This window comes from Scyliorhinus canicula, chromosome 29 (genome assembly GCF_902713615.1).
Source record: "Scyliorhinus canicula chromosome 29, sScyCan1.1, whole genome shotgun sequence".
NCBI lineage: Eukaryota > Metazoa > Chordata > Chondrichthyes > Carcharhiniformes > Scyliorhinidae > Scyliorhinus > Scyliorhinus canicula.
Genome location: NC_052174.1, coordinates 15,907,648 through 15,927,536, shown reverse-complemented (window position 1 = coordinate 15,927,536; position 19,889 = coordinate 15,907,648). Strand labels below are relative to the sequence as shown.

The 19,889-nt window shown below is 48.0% G+C and overlaps 1 protein-coding gene across 2 annotated transcripts in view; it reads right to left on the bottom strand.

Moving 5' to 3' along the window:
• The window catches only part of LOC119958352 (E3 ubiquitin-protein ligase RNF167-like), a 66,344-nt gene that overhangs the window by 29,220 nt on the left and 17,235 nt on the right, over positions 1-19,889 (bottom strand). For both annotated transcript variants that reach the window (XM_038786801.1, XM_038786802.1), the window contains 4 exons: positions 19,564-19,651; positions 18,663-18,753; positions 15,667-15,772; positions 12,578-12,671 (listed from right to left, as the gene is read on the bottom strand). In XM_038786801.1, coding sequence (XP_038642729.1) covers positions 12,578-12,671; positions 15,667-15,772; positions 18,663-18,753; positions 19,564-19,651 — 379 coding nt within the window. The remainder of the gene's footprint in view (positions 1-12,577; positions 12,672-15,666; positions 15,773-18,662; positions 18,754-19,563; positions 19,652-19,889) is intronic.

Genomic DNA, 19,889 nt, shown 5'->3' with positions numbered 1-19,889 from the left:
TAGTAAAAGTTTCTACAAATATATGAAACAAAAAAGAGTGGCTAAGGTAAATATTGGTCCTTTCGAGGATGAGAAGGGAGATTTAATAATGGGAGATGAGGAAATGGCTGAGGAACTGAACAGGTTTTTTGGGTCGGTCTTCACAGTGGAAGACACAAATAACATGCCAGCAACTGATAGAAATGAGGCTATGACAGGTGAGAACCTTGAGATGATTGTTATCACTAAGGAGGTAGTGATGGGCAAGCTAATGGGGCTAAAGGTAGACAAGTCTCCTGGCCCTGATGGAATGCATCCCAGAGTGCTAAAAGAGATGGCTGGGGAAATTGCAAATGCACTAGTGATAATTTACCAAAATTCACTAGACTCTGGAGTAGTCCCGGCGGATTGGAAATTAGCAAAGGTGACACCACTGTTTAAAAAAGGAGGTAGGAAGAACATAGAACATAGAAAATACAGCACAGAACAGGCCCTTCAGCCCACGATGCTGTGCCGAACTTTTGTCCGAGATTAAGAACAAATCAATCTACAGCCCAGCATCCCACCGTAATCCATGTACCTATCCAATAGCCGCTTGAAGGTCCTTAATGTTTCCGACTCAACTACTTCCACAGGCAGTGTGTTCCATGCCCCCACTACTCTCTGGGTAAAGAACCTACCTCTGACATCCCTTCTATATCTTCCACCATTCACCTTAAATTCATGTCCCCTGGTAATGGTGTGTTCCACCTGGGGAAAAAGTCTCTGACTGTCTACTCTATCTATTCCCCTGATCATCTTATAAACCTCTATCAAGTCGCCCCTCATCCTTCTCCGTTCTAATGAGAAAAGGCCTAGCACCCTCAACCTTTCCTCGTAATACCTACTCTCCATTCCAGACAACATCCTGGTAAATCTCCTTTGCACCTTTTCCAAAGTTTCCACATCCTTCTTAAATGAGGCATCCAGAACTACACATAGTACTCCAAATGTGACCTTACCAAGGTTTTGTACAGCTGCACCTCACGGCTCTTAAATTCAATCCCTCTGCTAACGAGCGCTGGCGAGTAATGATAGGCCAGTTAGCTTAACGTCCGTAGTGGGGAAGATGCTGGAATCTATCATCAAGGAAGAAATAGCAAAGCATCTGGATAGAAATTGTCCCATTGGGCAGGCGCAGCATGGGTTCATAAAGGGCAGGTCATGCCTAACTAATTCAGTGGAATTTTTTGAGGATATTACCAGTGCGGTAGATAATGGGAGCCAATGGAAATGAAAATCGCTTATTGTCACGAGTAGGCTTCAATGAAGTTACTGTGAAAAGCCCCTAGTCGCCACATTCCGGCGCCTGTCCGGGGAGGCTGGTACGGGAATCGAACCGTGCTACTGGCCTGCTTGGTCTGCTTTAAAAGCCAGCGATTTAGCCTAGTGCGCTAAACCAGCCCCTGGATGTGGTATATCTGGATTTCCAGAAAGCTTTTGACAAGGTACCACACAAAAGGTTGCTGCATAAGATAAAGATGCATGGCATTAAGGGTAAAGTAGTAGCATGGATAGAGGATTGGTTAATTAATAGTAAAAAAAGAATGGGGATTAATGGGTGTTTCTCTGGTTGGCAATCAGTAGCTAGTGGTATCCCTCAGGGATCAGTGTTGGGCCCACAATTATTCACAATTTACATAGATGATTTGGAGTTGGGGACCAAGGGCAATGTGTCCAAGTTTGCAGATGACACCAAGATGAGTGGTAAAGCAAAAAGTGCAGAGGATACCGGAAGTCTGCAGAGGGATTTGGATAGGTTAAGTGAATGGGCTAGGGTCTGGCAGATGGAATACAATGTTGACAAATGTGAGGTTAACAATTTTGGTAGGAATAACAGCAAAAGGGATTATTATTTAAATGATAAAATATTAAAACATGCCGCTGTGCAGAGAGACCTGGGTGTGCTAGTGCATGAGTCATAGAAAGTTGGTTTACAGGTGCAACAGGACTAGGGGCTTTTCACAGTAACTTCATTTGAAGCCTACTTGTGACAATAAGTGATTTTCATTTCATTTTTCATTTCATGAAGGAGGCAAATGGAGTTTTGTCCTTCACTGCTAGAGGGCTGGAGCTTAAGACTAGGGAGGTTATGCTGCAATTGTATAAGGTGTTAGTGAGGCCACACCTGGAGTATAGTGTTCAGTTTTGGTCTCCTTCCCTGAGAAAGGACGCACTGGCGCTGGAGGGTGTGCAGAGGAGATTCACTAGGTTAATCCCAGAGCTGAAGGGGTTGGATTACGAGGAGAGGTTGAGTAGACTGGGACTGTACTCGTTGGAATTTAGAAGGATGAGGGGGGATCTTATAGAAACATATGAAATTATGAAGGGAATAGATAGGATAGATGCGGGCAGGTTGTTTCCACTGGCAGGTGAAAGCAGAACTAGGTGGCATAGCCTCAAAATAAGGGGAAGGAGATTTAGGACTGAGTTTAGGAGGAACTTCTTCACCCAAAGGGTTGTGAATCTATGGAATTCCTTGCCCAGTGAAGCAGTTGAGGCTCCTTCATTAAATGTTTTTAAGATAAAGATAGATAGTTTTTTGAAGAATAAAGGGATTAAGGGTTATGGTGTTCAGGCCGGAAAGTGGAGCTGAGTCCACAAAAGATCAGCCATGATCTAATTGAATGGCGGAGCAGGCTCGAGGGGCCAGATGGCCTACTCCTGCTCCTAGTTCTTATGTTCTTATGTGCAGGGTATGTAGATTGGCCACGCTAAATTGCCCCTTAATTGGGAAAGAAAAAGAATTGGGCACTTTAAATAAAAAAAACATAACTGCTGTAATGTGGGAAATGCCAATGTGTACACGGCAAAGTCCCACAAACAGACACGAGGGGTAACGAGCAAATAATTTGCTTGGAAATGTTGATGATGAGAGAAATAATGGCCCCAGGACACTGAGAAGAAGTGCTCTGTGGACTTTTATATCCACGTGAGAGGGAAGATGGAGCCTCACTTTATCCGAAAGACACACCCTTGATGGCGCAGTACCCTGTCTGTTTCTGCTAAACAGGTTTATTTGGAATCACTAGCTTTCGGAGTGCAGCTCCTTTATCACGTGATGAAGCTAGCGATTCCAAACAAACACCGTTGGACTTTAACCTGGTGTTGTAAGCCTTCTTACTGTGGTCACCTCAGTCCAACCCAGGCATCTCCACATCCCCTGTTGGTGTTGAAGTCTCTGGAGTGGGACTTAAATCCCAGCAGCAAGAGTACTACCCACTGAGCTGTAGCTAAGACTTTAATATAGGGGGCAGCACAGTGGTTAGCATTGTGGCTTCACAGCACCAGGGACCCCGGTTCGATTCACCACTGGGTCACCGTCTGTGCGGAGTCTGCACGTTCTCCCCGTCTGTGTAGGTTTCCTCCGGGCGCTCCGGTTTCCTCCCGCAGTCCAAAGATGTGCAGGTAAGGTGGATTGGCCATGATAAATTGCCCTTAGTGTCCAAAAAAGGTTAGGAGGGGGTACTGGGTTACGGGGACAGGGTGGAAGTCAGGGTTTAAGTAGGTCGATGCAGACTCAATGGGCCGAATGGCCTCCTTCTGCACTGTATGTTCTATATCACGGCTGAAATTTTAATATGAAGAACAGAAAATGCTCTGAGAACAGGTTCCGTTAGGATTCGTATTGGGACGTTGACCCAATAAACGAATTCAGCTTTCTGTCACCTCATTCTGTATTTGAGCTCCATTTCTCTCTGTATCTCAACGAAAGGCATTAACCTCATTCTGCAAAACGAGGACGTTGGGAGGCAGAGATGCTGACGCAAACACAAAGTGTCTGAACTGATAACGACATTCACCACAACCACTTGCTATTGATACCAGAGTTTCGAAATTAAACTTTACACATTCATAGCTTAGTCTACATGAGTCAAAAATCTACCAAAGTTTCCATGCTTAAAAAAAAGTTTCCACTCACTACCGATTCAGCAGCATTTCTTCTCACATTGAACCATGCTTGTCCAGAGATTCTTTCACCGCATTCTCACCAGCAACACTTAAATTCTACTCATTTTTGGTCAAACCAAATTTTATTTTTGCATTCTAGTTTGATCTTGTGACGTCTCCTGAAGGCCCGGGGCACTGGCTCTATTGAAGTGCTGCTCTTGTGTTGCCCTATTATGTATTCTCAGGTATTTTCTTGAATTCTGTTTAATTCCCTTTTCTTCCCATGTACTGAATGATCTGTTGAGCTGCTTGCAGAAAAATACTTTTCACTGTACCTCGGCACACGTGACAATAAACAAATCCAATCCAATCCAATCTCCTTTGCTTCATCTTCATTCAGTTTGTGTCAGCCGAGATAGGAACCGAGAGCGGGGGGAGGCCATTTGGCCCCTCCAGACTGTTTTACTAGTTAACTAGATCAAGGGTGAGAAATGTGAAGATTCATCTGAGAGGCAATTTATCATGGCCAATCCACCTAACCTGTATATCTGACTGAAGAAATGGCTCCTCGTGTGAGTCCCCAGTGGCCGTCCCCTTATTCTGAGAGTGTGTCCCCTGGTTCTACAACCCCCGACTAGGGGAAACATCCTTTTGGCATCTGCCCTGTCGAACCCGGTAAGAATTTAGTCCGCTTCAATCTTGCATTAATTTTAAACACGAGAGAATACAGAGTTTCCTCAATCTCTAATAGAACAGTCCAAGGGATTATCTGGTGAACCTTTATAGAACATAGAACAGTACAGCACAGTACAGGCCGTTCGGCCCACGAGGTTGTGCCGACCATTTATCCTAATCTAAAGTCAACCTAACCTACACCCCTTCAATTTACTGCTGTCCATGTGCCTGTCTAAGAGTCGCTTAAATGTCCCGAATGACTCTGACTCCACCACCTCTGCTGGCAGTGCATTCCACACCCCCACCACTCTCTCGGTAAAGAACCGACCTCTGACATCTCCCCTATACCTTCCTCCAATCACCTTAAAATTATATCCCCGGGCAGCACGGTGGCCTAGTGGTTAGCACAACCGCCTCACGGCGCCGAGGTCCCATGTTCGATCCCGGCTCTGGGTCACTGTTCATGTGGAGTTTGCACATTCTCCCCGTGTCTGTGTGGGTTTCACCCCCACAACCCAAAAATGTGCAGAGAAGGTGGATTGGCCACGTTAAATTGCCCCTTAATTGGAAAAAATAATTGGATAATCTAAATTTATTTTAAAAAAATTTTTTTTTAATTATATCCCCTAGTGACAGCCATTTCCACCCTGGGGAAAAGTCTCTGGCTATCCATGTCTCTCATCACCTTGTACACCTCTATCAAGTCACCTCTCTTCCTTCTTCGCTCCAGTGAGAAAAGCCCTAGCTCCCTAAACCTTTCTTCATAAGACATGCCCTCCAGTCCAGGCAGCATCCTGGTAAAACTCCATTGCACCCTCTCCAAAGCATCCACATCCTTCCTATAATGAGGCGACCAGCACTAGACACAATATTCCAAGTGTGGTCTAACTCGGGTTTCATAAAGCTGCAGCAAAACTTTGTTACATTCCCTCAACGACCAGTATATCCCTCCTTAGGCAATGGGAGCAAAACGTCATGCAGTGCACCAAGTAGGAGGTTTAGAGGGATGCGAGGGTCTGGAACTGACTGCCTGAAAATGTGGTGGTGGCAGAGACCCTCACAGAATTCCTACAGTGTAGAATAAAGCCATTCGGCCCATCGAGTCTGCACCGACTCTCTGAAAGAGCACCCTACCCAGGCCCACTGTGCCGCCCCATCCCGATAACCTAACCTCTACATCCCCGGACACTAAGAGGCAATTTAGCATGGCCAATCCACCCTAACCTGCACATTTTTGGACTGTGGGAGGAAACAGGAGCACCCGGAGGAAACCCACGCGGACACGGGGAGAACGTGCAAACGCCAAGGCCAGAATTGAAATCGGGCCCCTGCCGCTGTGAGGCAGCAGTGCTAACCACTGTGTCACCCACATAACATTTAAGAAATATTTAGATGAGCACTTGCGATCCCAGGGCAGACAAGGCTATGGGCCAAGTGCTGGAAAATGGGATTAGAATAGTTAGGTGGTTGTTTCTGACCAGCACAGACTAGTTGGGCCAAAAGGTCTTTACTGTGCTGTACCAAACAAGATAAACAGCAAGTGACAGACAGAGCTAAGCGATCCCACAACCAATGGATCAGATCTGAGCTCTGCAGTCCTGCCACATCCAGCCGTGAATGGTGGGGACAATTAAACAACTCACTGGACGAGGAGGCTCCACAAATATCCCCACCCTCAATGATGGAGGAGCCCAGCACATCTGTGCAAAAGACAAGGCTGAGACATTCGCAACAATCGTTAGCCAGAAGGTCCGAGTGGATGCTCCATCTCGGTCTCCTCCGGAGGTCCCCAGCATCACAGATGTCAGTCTTCAGCCAATTCGATTCACTCCACGTGATAGCAAGAAACGGCTGAAGGCATTGGATACTGCAAAGGCTCTGGACGCTGACAATATCCCGGCAATAGTACTGAAGACTTGTGCTCCAGAACTTGCCCCACCCCTAGCCAAGCTGTTCCAGTACAGCTACAACACTGGCATCTACCCAGCAATGTGGGAAATTGCCCAGGTCTGTCCTGTACACAAGAAACAGGACAAATCCAACCCAGCCAATTACCGCCCTCTCAGTCTACTCTCCATCGTCAGCAAAGTGATGGAAGGGGTCATCAACAATGCTATCAAGCAGCACTTACTCAGCAACAACCTGCTCACGGACACTCAGTTTGGGTTCTGTCAGGGTCACTCAGCTCCTGACCTCATTGCAGCCTTGGTTCAAACATGGACAATAGAGCTGAATGCCAGAGGTGAGCTGGGAGTGACTGCCCTTGACATCAAGGCAGCATTTGACTGAGTACAGTATAGCATCAAGGAGCCCTGGCTAAACTGGAGTCAATGGGAACCAGGGGGGAAACTCTCCGCAGGCTGGAGTCATTCCCGGCACAAAGGGAGATGGTTGTGGTGGTTGGAGGACAATCATCTCAGCTCCAGGACATCACTGCAGGAGTTCCTCAGGGTAGTGTCCTCGCCCCAACCATCTTCAGCTGCTCCATCAATGACCTCCCGTCATAAGGTCAGAAGTGGGGATGTTCGATGGGTTCCCTCCGGGTGCTCCGGTTTCCTCCCACAAGTCCCGAAAGACGTGCTGTTGGGTGAATTGGACATTCTGAATTCTCCCTCTGTGACCCGAACAGGCGCCGGAATGTGGTGACTAGTGGCTTTTCACAGTAACTTCATTGCAGTGTTAATGTAAGTCTACATGTGACAATAATAAAGATTATTATTATTATGTTGAGCACCATTCGCGACTCCTCAGATAATGAAGTAGTCCATGTCCAAATGCAGCAAGACCTGGACAATATCCAGGCTTGAGGCTGACAAGTGGCAAGTTACATTCACACAAGTGCCAGGCAATGACCATCTCCAATAAGAGAGAATCAAACCATCGCCACTTGACATTCAAAGGCCCTTTAACAGTATCTTCACTGAAGCCTACTTGTGACAATAAGCAATTATTATTATTCCTGGGGGTTACCATTAACCAGAAACTGAACTAGCCATATAAATACTGTGGCTACAAGCCTCCATGAACACGGACTCAAAGGCCGGGATTTTCTCCAATATGAATTCAGGAATCGTTCTTTCAGACATGGGGAGCGAAAACTGGGAATTATTTCCATCAAAAGGCTGTGGATGTTGGCGATCAATTGGAGCTTTCAAGACACAGAGAGATATCTTTTATTGGACATAGAGATGGAGGGATTGTAACAAAGACGTGATAAAGGAATTAAGCTATAGCTCAGCCAGTTTCTATGCAGCTTTGAACTCTGCCCGCTAGCTACATCTTTTGTCTAAACCCTAGATCTCAACTAGGGCCTCACGGTAGCATGGTGGTTAGCATCAATACTTCACAGCTCCAGGGTCCCAGGTTCGATTCCCGGCTGGGTCACTGTCTGTGTGGAGTCTGCACGTCCTCCCCGTGTGTGCGTGGGTTTCCTCCGGGTGCTCCGGTTTCCTCCCACAGTCCAAAGATGTGCGGGTTAGGTGGATTGGCCGTGCTAAATTGCCCGTAGTGTAAGGTTAATGGGGGGATTGTTGGGTTACGGGTATACAGGTTACGTGGGTTTAAGTAGGGTGATCATTGCTCGGCACAACATCGAGGGCCGAAGGGCCTGTTCTGTGCTGTACTGTTCTATCTATGTTCTATAGTCTGCTCCATTGAGGAGCCAGTGAAAGTCCTGAGAGTAAGTGATCTGAATTTACAGCTAGTCAGGAACTCCACCGTATAATGCGAGTTACAACTTCCCCTATCTCTTTTCCACCACATTTCCTCCTTCCGTTCTAGACAGACTGAGCATTTGCAGGTCACATGCTGCTCAGCGAGCTTCGATAATGCTGTCGACCCGTTATAGTCTTTTTCTCTTCCTAATTATAACTGCAGCCCTGGCCACCCAGTGGCTGGAAACTATAGAAGAATGTGAGAATTGGTTGAGGCTAAGGTTTTGACCTGGGGCCCCCTGTGGGAGGAGAGTCACATAATTGGAGCTGAAGAGGTTGGACAATTTTCAATTAAGTTTCATATCACACATGAATAATTTTCAGAAACTCTCTGGCTTGGAAGAGATCAGTGAGCACGTCCAGAGGGTTTGCTGTAAACTTCAGGCAATAAATATACACAGTTGCCTACAGCCTTAATTTTGGAGAATCACCAATAATCTTTAAAACCATTGCATTAGAACGTAGAACAGTACAGCACAGAACAGGCCCTTCGGCCCTCAATGTTGTGCCGAGCCATGATCACCCTACTCAAACCCACGTATCCACCCTATACCCGTAACCCAACAACCCCCCCCCCCTTAACCTTACTTTTATTAGGACACTACGGGCAATTTAGCGCGGCCAATCCACCTAACCAGCACATCTTTGGACTGTGGGAGGAAACCGGAGCACCCGGAGGAAACCCACGCACACACGGGGAGGACGTGCAGACTCCGCACAGACAGTGACCCAGCCGGGAATCGAACCTGGGACCCTGGAGCTGTGAAGCATTTATGCTAACCACCATGCTACCCTGCTGCCCCATTCTGCGTGCATTTCAGACAGCTAAGAAAAACTGAAGGTTTAATAATTCGAATCCTTTTCTTTCCCCACTTGTTTGCAGAGACACAGTAGAACCGCTAATATTCTATCCCTGGTTTAAGCTGAATTATTTTTCTTTTATAAATTTAGAGTATCCAATTATTTCTTTCCAATTAAGGAGCAATTTAGCGTGGCCGATCCACCTATCCTGAACATCTTTTGAGTTGCGGGGGTGAGACCCACACACACACGGGGAGAATGCGCAAACTCCACACGGACAGTGACCCAGAGCCGGGGTCGGACCTGGGACCTCGGCGCCATGAGGCAGCAGTGCTAACCACTGAGCCACCGTGCCGCCATGGTTTAAGCTGAATTCAGGAGTTTTTGCAGCCAACAGACTTCAGCACCTCTGCCCTGAGGGAAAAATCTCCGGTTTGGGTTTAACTGCAATGCCTGGATAGCGGAACAGCACAGACTGACATCGCCTGGCCATTCTGAGAGACACTGGTAAGGTACCTGGGAGCTTACACCACCCACAGAACCAGCGCACTCAGAATGAGGAGGAAGAAACTAGATAAAGAGACAGGTAGAACTAGATAAAGAGAGAGCAGTCAGTGCCCTTCACGTTGAGTCACATACAGCTGGGCATTCGCTGACCTCCCTTTCACAGCTGGTCACTCACTCCACTAGCATAGAATCACGTTTTTACCGAGGGCAACCGCAGCGTTAAGTCAGTTTTGGAGGTGGTTCTGGGGAGAACTGTACGGTGCATGAGCTCCACCTGCAGTCAGCTTCCGACACTGTCCCACCCAAATTGGGAATTGGATTCACGGCTGCTTCATACAAATGTCAACAAGATGATGCATAAATCACTTTTATTAAATTCCTCTTCTCCCCATGGAAAAATAATCAGAGTCAAGTTCCATGTGAACAGTAAGCTTGCAATTCTGCTACATTATTCCAAATTACATGCAACTACATTTAATAAGGCTTAGAAATGGCCCCACCTAATTGGCATCCCTTCCACAAACATTCACTCCCTCTATCACCGACGCACAGTTGCAGCCGTGTGTACTGCTGATGGGACTGGACAGGCTGGGCGAGGGAAGAATGTTCCTGGGGACTAGGGGTCACAGGCTAAGAATGAGAGATCAGCCATTCAGGACTGAGATGAGGAAGAACTTCTTCTCTCAGAGTGGTGAACTTGCGGAATTTGCTACCACAGAAAGCTGTTGGGGCCAGTTTGTTGTATATATTCAAGAGGGAGCGGCTAAAGGAATTAAAGAGAGAAAGCCGGGAGGGGGGATACTGAATTTGCATGATCAGCCATCATCATTTTGAATGGTGGTGCAGGCTCAAAGAGCCGTGTGGCCTGCTCCTGCTCCTATGTTTCCATGTTACCACCTACAAGATGCACTTCAGCAACTCACTAAGGTTCCTTAGACAGCACCTTCCAAACCCACGAGTTTCTCTCCAAGTCACTCCCCATCCTGACTGGGAAATATATCGGCCGTTCCTTCACTGTCGCTGGGGCAACATCCTGGAACTCCCTCCCTAACAGCACAGTGGGTGTACCTACACCACATTGATTTGTAGCAGTTCAAAGCGGTGGATCACCCCCACATTCTCAAGGTCCGTGAGGGATGGACAATGATTGGTGGTCCAGCCAGTGAATCCCCCGCCCTTTGAAGGAATGTGAAAAAAAGCTGAGGCTGCCAACAGTCTTGATTTCACTGTAAAAACACTAATGGACTCTCCCAGTGGCACATTACAGCTTGGTACTCAACCAGAAGGAACACAAAGGTCCTCAAGTCCCATCACCAGTTTGGAATGAACTAATCGTTTTCTCTTGGAGATCCCAAAAGCTGGTCTGGACCAATCGAGAAGCCGTTGCCCACCTCGTTCTCACTGGGCCTTTGAAAAGCAAGTTCAGAAAGAGAGGCAATGCTTTCTGTGCAGGCTCCTCTAAAACAGCTCCGTAATGAAGGACTCTGAGCTGCCAGAGACCCACGGCAAGATAAATGTCAACCGTGCCTGGAGGACCATTAACTTGGTCGGCAGGAGGGCAGCACGGTGGCGCAGTGGTTAGCACTGCTGCCTCACGGCGCCGAGGTCCCGGGTTCGAGCCCGGCTCTGGGTCACTCTCCGTGTGGAGTTTGCACATTCTCCCCGTGTCTGCGTGGGTTTCACCCCACAACCCAAAGATGTGCAGGGCAGGTGGATTGGCCACGCTAAATTGCACTTCAATTGGAAAAATTTAATTGGACACTCTGAATTTTTTTTTAAACTTGGTCTGCAGGAAACCTGCTGATTTCCCAACGCAGGGCTGTCAGGCTGGCATATTCCAAGGTCCTGACCACATGCTAAGGGCTGCACAAGAGCTTGGAGCAGCTGCTGCAAAGGCTGAAATGCCACTCTGTAAACTCCTCCTACCATCGTACACATGGGGTTTATAATCATGTGAAACCCCCTTGGGCCGTACATTTGACATGAAATATTGTAAATATAAGCTGTAACTGTAAATGAAGCGACGCGCCGCAGAATGTCACAGACTTCATTGAAAGAAGCTGTTATGCATTTTGTGCAAATTCGATGTCGAACTGTTATGAAATGTACTTTAATATAAATTTTATGAGCAAACTATATATTTGGAAAAGTAAACTTGCAGAGCGGGAGGGCTGAAAAGTATCAGCCCGGATTGGTGGTTCATGACATCTGCTGGTACGTGATACCTCTGCATCATCCACAGTGTTGTCCCTATTCAAGTGCATTCACACAAAGAGTGACCACATGGGGGGGGGCGGCACGGTGGCGCAGTGGTTAGCTCTGCTGCCTCACAGCGCTGAGGACCCGGGTTCGATTCCGGCCCCAGATGACTCTCCGTGTGGGCGGCGTTTGCACTTCCGCCCCATGTCTGCGTGGGTTTCCCTCCGGGTGCTCCGGTTTCCTCCCACAGTCCAAAGATGTGGATTTAACCATGCTAAATTGCCCCTTGGTGTCCAAAGGTTAGGTGGGGCTATGAGGATAGGGATAGGGCCTAAGTGGGGTGCTCTATCCGGTGCAGACTCGATGTGCTGAATGGCCTCCTGCTGCACTGTTGGGATTCTACGATTCAATGATTTGGAATTGCACCCAATCTCCACCTGGAGCCTATCAGCAGAGTGGGGGAAATGGTGGGGAAAAAGTGGATTAGAATAAATCGCGGTGTGTGTGTGAGACACCAAACATTGCAGTGACACTTGGGTACGTCACACAGTCTAACAGGCAGTATCAAAGCAATCTGCGGTGGGCTTGTAGTCACATAGCATTACATATTAATTGTGTACAGTCAATTGTATTCCTACCCCAGGCGGCTTCAAAACAAGGTTCTTCACCTGACCCCAGCTCAGTGCTTTCCACAGTCTTAATGCCAATGTGTACCTCTCTATTCCCAATGAAACATCCCATGTTACATTTCTGTCCAGTTGCAATGTCCCTACCTTTGTTGAATTTCTGGACTGGAATTTTCTTAAGTTGCTCCTTTGAGAGCCGGCTCATCCGGAGTCTGCGCCGGTACTGCACACATTTCACTATCTACAATACACAGAATAACATGAGATGGCAGACTGCAGGGGATGACGGCAAGCATCTCTTACAATCAAGCAATGATGGCTGCACAAAGTTACTCAAATCTCTTTCTCAGTTTGAGACTCAGTGCCTGTAGCGATTAGTACTCACACATAGCCCTTTAACATAAAGAAGCATCCCAAAAACAGAAACGTGAAGCAGCAAAACTGGACATCAAGCTACAAGGAAACTTAATCGGTGATCAAATACTTGGTCAGGAGACAGACAAGTTTTAAGGAGTGTCTTAAAGAAGGAAGGGAGGTGGACGGCACAGTGGGTTAGCACTGCTGCCTCACGGCGCTGAGGATCCCGGTGCGATCCCGGCCCTGGGTCACTGTCCGTGTGGAGTTTGCACATTCTCCCCGTGTCTGCGTGGGTTTCACCCCCCACAACCCAAAGATGTGCAGGGTGCAGGGTGGATTGGCCACACTAAATTGTCCCTTAATTGGAAAAAAAAGAATTGGGTACTCTAAATTTATTTTTTAAAAAGGGGGCCCAGAGGAGCAGAAATGTTTCGGAAAGGAATACCAGAACTTTGGGGGCCACACCCACCGATAGTGAAGTGACTAAAATTGGCGATTATCAAGCTTCCCAAAATATACGTGGGTTTCGCCCCCACACCCCAAAGATGTGTAGGTTAGGTGGATTGGCCACGCTAAATTGCCCCTTAATTGGAAAGAAATGAATTGGGTACTATAAATTTATTTTTTTTAAAAGGCTTTCCAAAATAGAGAAATGTAGATATCGCAGAAGGTTGTAGACAAGAAGGAACTTACAGAGATAAAGGAAGGGTGCGGCTATGGGAGGATATGAAAATAATGATCAAATCAAAGGGTTATTTAAAGAGGTGATACAGGCATCAAGGTTTTTTTTATTAGCGTGCAAATCCACCTACCCTGCACATCTTTGGGTTGTGGGGGCGAAACCCACGCAGACACGGGGAGAATGAGCAAACTCCACACGGAGAGAGACCTGGGGCCGGGATCGAACCTGGGACCTCAGCATCACGAGGCAGCAGTGCTAACCACTGCGCCGCTGTGTCACCCCCACAGGCATTACATTAATGAAAGGTCACAAGCGGGGCAGTTTCTGGAGGCAACCAAGACATGGAGGAGTTTCAAACCTGGGCAGGGACAGGGTTGGACAATGTTATGGAGGTGGAATTCAGCAGACTTAGTGATGGTGCTGATAGAGGAGTGGACGTTCAGCTCATAGATAACACCAAGGTAACACTAAGGTAACACCGAGCTAACACTGAGGTCACACCGAGGTCAAGCACAATCTGGTTCAGCCTCAGAAAATTATCACAGAATCATGGAATTTACAGTGCAGAAGGAGGCCATTTGGCCCATCAAGTCTGCACTGGCCCTTGGAAAGAGCACCCTACTTAAGCCCGTACCTCCACCCCATCCCGGTAGCCAAGTAACCACACCAAAGTTGCAAGAGAGAGGAATGGAATCGATAGCGAAGAAATGCAGCTTGTTCCAGGGATCAAAGCCAACGTCTTTGATGTTTCCAAAGTTTCACTGGTGAACATACATAGAACATACAGTGCAGAGTCCAGAAAGACGTGCTGTTAGGTGAATCAGACATTCTGAATTCTCCCTCTGTGTACCCGAACAGGCGCCGGAATGTGGCGACTAGGGGATTTTCACAGTAACTTCATTGCAGTGTTAATGTAAGCCTACTTGTGACAATAAAGATTATTATTAAAAGCCAGGCAAGGTGTGTCGTGTTTTTTTGAATATAAATTTAGAGTACCCAATTATTATTTTTTTATTTTCCAATTAAGGAGCAGTTTTAGCACGGCCAATCCACCGACCCTGCACATCTTTGGGGTTGTGGGGGGTGAAACCCACGCAGACATGGGGAGAATGTGCAAACTCCACACGGACAGTGACCCAGAGCCGGGATTCGAACCTGGGTCCTCAGTGCTTGACTGTGACTGGCGGAGCAGACTCAATGGGCCGAATGGCCTAGTTCTGCTCCTATGTCTCATGGTCTTATGTCTGAGTAAGGGCATCAAGACCGACTGTGGCTCAATCATATCGAGCTTGCACCCTCAATGTATAGACCCGAACATGAAAAGGTTGAGAGTCGGTGACTTCCGGTGGAGACGTGTAGGTGGAGGTTGGACGTCAGGTGGCTCCTACTAGTCTCTGGTTTTTGGACATTAATGCAGTGTTTCAGGGGTAGTTTGTGATTGGGTTGGTGTGGGAAGCCATAAGGAGGATGAGGAACATCAAAGCCCCAGTAGAAGAGCTGCTGGAAAGAAGGGGACGAGAAAATGTTCACTGGCGAGTGAGTCCCACGGGAAGTCCCCATCACACACTCCCAGGACAGGTACAGCACGGGGTTAGATACAGAGTAAAGCTCCCTCTACACTGTCCCCATCAAACACTCCCAGGACAGGTACAGCACGGGGTTAGATACAGAGTAAAGCTCCCTCTACACTGTCCCCATCAAACACTCCCAGGACAGGTACAGCACGGGGTTAGATACAGAGTAAAGCTTCCTCTACACTGTCCCCATCAAACACTCCCAGGACAGGTACAGCACGGGGTTAGATACAGAGTAAAGCTCCCTCTACACTGTCCCCATCAAACACTCCCAGGATAGGGACAGCACGGGGTTAGATACAGAGTAAATCCACCTCTACACTGTCCTCATCAAACACTCCCAGGACAGGTACAGCACGGGAATGAAGTTCTGTTTATAAATGTGTCCCAGTGTGATCTAGACCCAGTGGAATAAGTCCCATTGGAGCATTGCAGCATTTTTCACATCTCACCTTCGCCGGCGCCACATCACCAGCCTCGTGGCACATGGCCGATTAGTAGCAAATTAGATACAACTTGGGTGATAGATAGAAACACCAGTTTGGTGAGTGAATGCAGCTTGCTCTCGGCCTTTAGTGCTGGGCAGAACCACAACACAGATACATTCTGCACTGTGCACTTACCATGACAGTAATCATGACGATGATCACAATTCCAACAACGCCAGTGAACGGAATGAGGTAATATCCCAGGGGGAAGTTGAAGTCTGGCATGAGTACAATGTATGCACTGTGAATAGACAGAACAACGAGGAATGTTTGAAGTGGTGAGTGATACAGGCAGTTCTGATATTCTGGGAAATACACTTGCATCACAACAGAAACAAATAGAACTAACATGCAAACAAACATGACAGTTCAGTAAGGAGGGTTTTCTCAGTGAAATAGCGACTGCAGCACAGCTCGGCCCAACGCACAGGACAACAGACGGGAGAGAGACAGAAGCGAATCGCCCCCAACTCCCTCATTATGTGGAAGGAGCTAGAGGGGATTGTGGTGTCACTGCTGCTCTTCACCCTGCAGCCGAGGTGGGGATGGTTCACAATGATGGCCGGGTGGACAGAGTCGAACTTACTCAAGTGCAGAAACAGGGTCCTCGGTCAATCGTGACTCCTAACAGCTCACTGGATGAACTATCCAGTTAACAGCATTGGTTGTCAATGAGTATCCTCAACAATGACAAATCTATCCACCTCCTCAGAGTGTTGCCATTGCTGTAACCCCCCCCATGATCAACATCCCAGGAGGGGGTTACCATTCATAAAGACTGGGGCCACAAGAGCTGGGAATCCTGCGGAGAGTAACTCACCTCCTGACCCCCCCAAAGCCTGTCCACCATCTACAAGGCACAAGTCAGGAGTGCGATGGGAGACTCTCCACTTGCCTGGATGAGCGCAGCTCCAACAACACTCAAGAAGCTCAACACCATCCAGGACAAAGCAGCCCCGCTTGATTGCTCCCCTTCCACAAACATTCACTCCCTCCCCCACCGACGCACAGTGGCAGCCGTGTGTCCCGTCTACAAGATGCCCCACAGCAACTTACCAAGGCTCCTTAGGCAGCACCTTACAAACCCACGACCTCTACCATCTAGAAGGACAAGAGCAGCAGATACCTGCGAACCCCACCACCTGGAGGTTCCCCTCCAAGTCACTCACCTCCCCGACTTGGAAATATATATTTTTAAAATAAATTTAGAGTAGCCAATTCATTTTTCTAATGAAGGGGCAATTTAGCCTGACCAATCCACCTACCCGGCACATCTTTTGGGTTGTGTGGGCGAGACCCACTCAAACACGGGGAGAATGTGCAAACTCCACATGGACAGTGACCCAAAGCCGGGATCAAACCTGGGACCTCAGCACCGTGAGGCTGCAGTGCTTTTTTAAATAATTTTAGGGTACCCAATTATTTTTTCCAATTAAGGGGCAATTTAGCGTGGCCAATCCATCTACTCTGCACATTTTTGGGTTGTGGGGGCGAAACCCACGCAGACACGGGGAGAATGTGCAAACTCCACACGGACAGTGACCCAGAGCCGGGATCGAACCTGGGACCTCAGCGCCGTGAGGCGATTGTGCTAACCACTAGGTCACCATGCTGCCCTATTAAGGGGCAATTTAGCATGGCCAATCCACCTATCCTGCACATCTTTTGGGCTGTGGGGGTGAAAACCACGCAGACACGGGGAGAGAGGCTGCAGTGCTAACCCACTGCGCCACCATGTTGCCTCCGACTTGGAAATATATCGGCTGTTCCTTCACTGTCGCTGGGTCAACATTCTGGGAAACCCCCCCCCCCATGACTCAACGCCACCTGGGCTGCAGCGGTCAAGGTGGGCAATGCCACCCACCTTCACGTGACCTAATCGGGGTGGACAATTAATTCTGACCTAGCCACAAGTGGCTTCAGCGAAGGAATTAACTTCCCATCCCCCTTGGGCCCCCCCTCCCCCGGGGCAGAGAATTCCCGGTATTACAATTTGCTGTGACAATGAATTTCCATCTTGCTCTGCGCCTTCTTATATTTGGAAATTAACTTGTGACTGTACATTTTACTGATTTGTTAGTGTAAATGCCAGCACTCCAGAAATCAAATGTTGTTTTGCAACGTCTGTGAAGGAGAGGAGAATGCAAGGGGAAGAAAATAACATTGAAAAAGCCACCCGCAGGCAGACACAGACCATGGGTAAACGATGTGGGACTCTGAGCCCAACTGCGCACAGACGTAAGGGTCAGAGCACCTCTGGGCCATTATACATTAATGCATCAGATATACAAAGGGGAGGCAATGGCGAAGGGGTATTATCACTGGACTGGTAATCCAAAGACCGAGGGTGATGCTCTGTGTGAATCCCACCAGGGCTGATAATGGAGAGCAGCACGGTGGCACAGTGGTTAGCACTGCTGCCTCACAGCGCCAACGTCCCAGGTTCGATCCCGGCTCTGGGTCACTGCCCGTGTGGAGTTTGCACATTCTCCCCGTGTTTGCGTGGGTTTCGCCCCCACAACCCAAAGGTGTGCAGGGAAGGTGGATTGGCCACTCTAAATTGCCCCTTCATTGGGAAAAAATAATTGGGTACTCTAAATTTATTTTAAAAAGGGCTGATAATGGAATTTGAATTCAATAAAAATCTGGAATTATAAAAAGTCTAATGATGACCATGAAACCAATTGTCGATTGTTGTAAAAACCCATCTAGGTCATTAATGTCCTTTAGTGAAGGAAATCTGCCGTCCTTACCCGGTCTGGCCTACATGTGACTCCAGACCCACAGCAATGGGGTTGACTCTTAAATGTCCTCAGGGATGGACAACAAACGCTGGCCCAGCCAGCGACGCCCACATCCCATGAACTGGCAGATTGTGGCAACAGCTCGTGGATCTTCCCACAGCGGAAGTACACTTAATTTTGGAGCGTTGGGTCATCCTGGGAAAATTCCCTGGCTTGCAGGGAGCAGGAGTCAGAGTCAAACGGGAATGCCGAGTCAGAATTTGAAAGTAGGTTTGGGAAATGATGAATTGCTGATCCATGTCCTGAAAGATGTCACTTCCAGCATTTATATAGATGCTTACAATGACCATGATATAATAGAACTAACGTGTGCCGTTCATCACTTACTCTTTATCGTAGGTGAACAGAGACGCGAGAAAGTGGGATGCACGGGCCCCGATAAACACCGACGGGATTGTTATCTGATGTCGGATCTCCTCTGCAGAATTAAATGAAATGTCAGCCAACAATCGATTCTGAACATTCACCCCTCTGCCCCACTCCGGGATCCCTACAATGTTGACCTGTTTCCACAATCCCTGCCAATATCAGTCCGTCAGCTTCCAGGACCTCAGTTTCTACATAACAGCACTGTGCCTGCACCGACAGCACATGGATCAAGGAGGCAACTCACCACCACCTTCTCAAGGCAATAATAATCTTTATCAGTGTCACACGTCGGCTTACATTAACACTACAATGAAGTTACTATGAAAAGCCCCTAGTCTCCACACTCCGACGCCTGTTCGGGTACACAGAGGGAGAATTCAGAATGTCCAATTCACCTAACAGCCCGTCTTTCGGGACTTGTGGGAGGAAACCGGAGCACCCGGAGGAAACCCACGCAGACACAGAGAGAACGTGCAGATTCTGCACAGTGACCCAGGCCGGGAATCAAACCCGGGACTCTGGCGCAGTGAAGCAACAGTGCTAACCGCTGTACTACCTGCTGCCCCCTGTGGATGTACCTACAGCGCTTGGATCAAGAAGGCAGTTCACCACCATCTTCTCAAGGTAGAGGGGGCTTCACTCTATATTTAACCCTATTCTGTACCTGTCTCGGGAGTGTTTGACAGGACAATATCGAAGGAGCCAGACCCTTCAAAAACCACCAACCCTACATGTGGGCAGTGTCTCAACAGCCGACCCAGGGCCTGTCAAACGGGAATGGAAGCAAATCACCCCAGGAAAGTGCCAAAGAAATGATCAAATGACATTTGTTTTGCAATAGTGAAGAGTTGGAACCTACCGTTGGTTGAGCGCATACTAAGCAGCTGGTCTGAATCGACATTGTGAACGATTGCAGCTTTGTATCCTGCCCGTTGTGCCTGAAGCACCTGCAACAAAAAATACAGCCCATTCCTCACTACTGCAGGCCCTTAAACAGTTAAATACAGCCCATTCCTCACTACCGCAAGCCCTTAAACAGTTAAATACAGCCCATTCCTCACTACCGCAAGCCCTTAAACAGTTAAATACAGCCCATTCCTCACTACCGCAGGCCCTTAAACAGTTAAATACAGCCCATTCCTCACTACCGCAAGCCCTTAAACAGTTAAATACAGCCCATTCCTC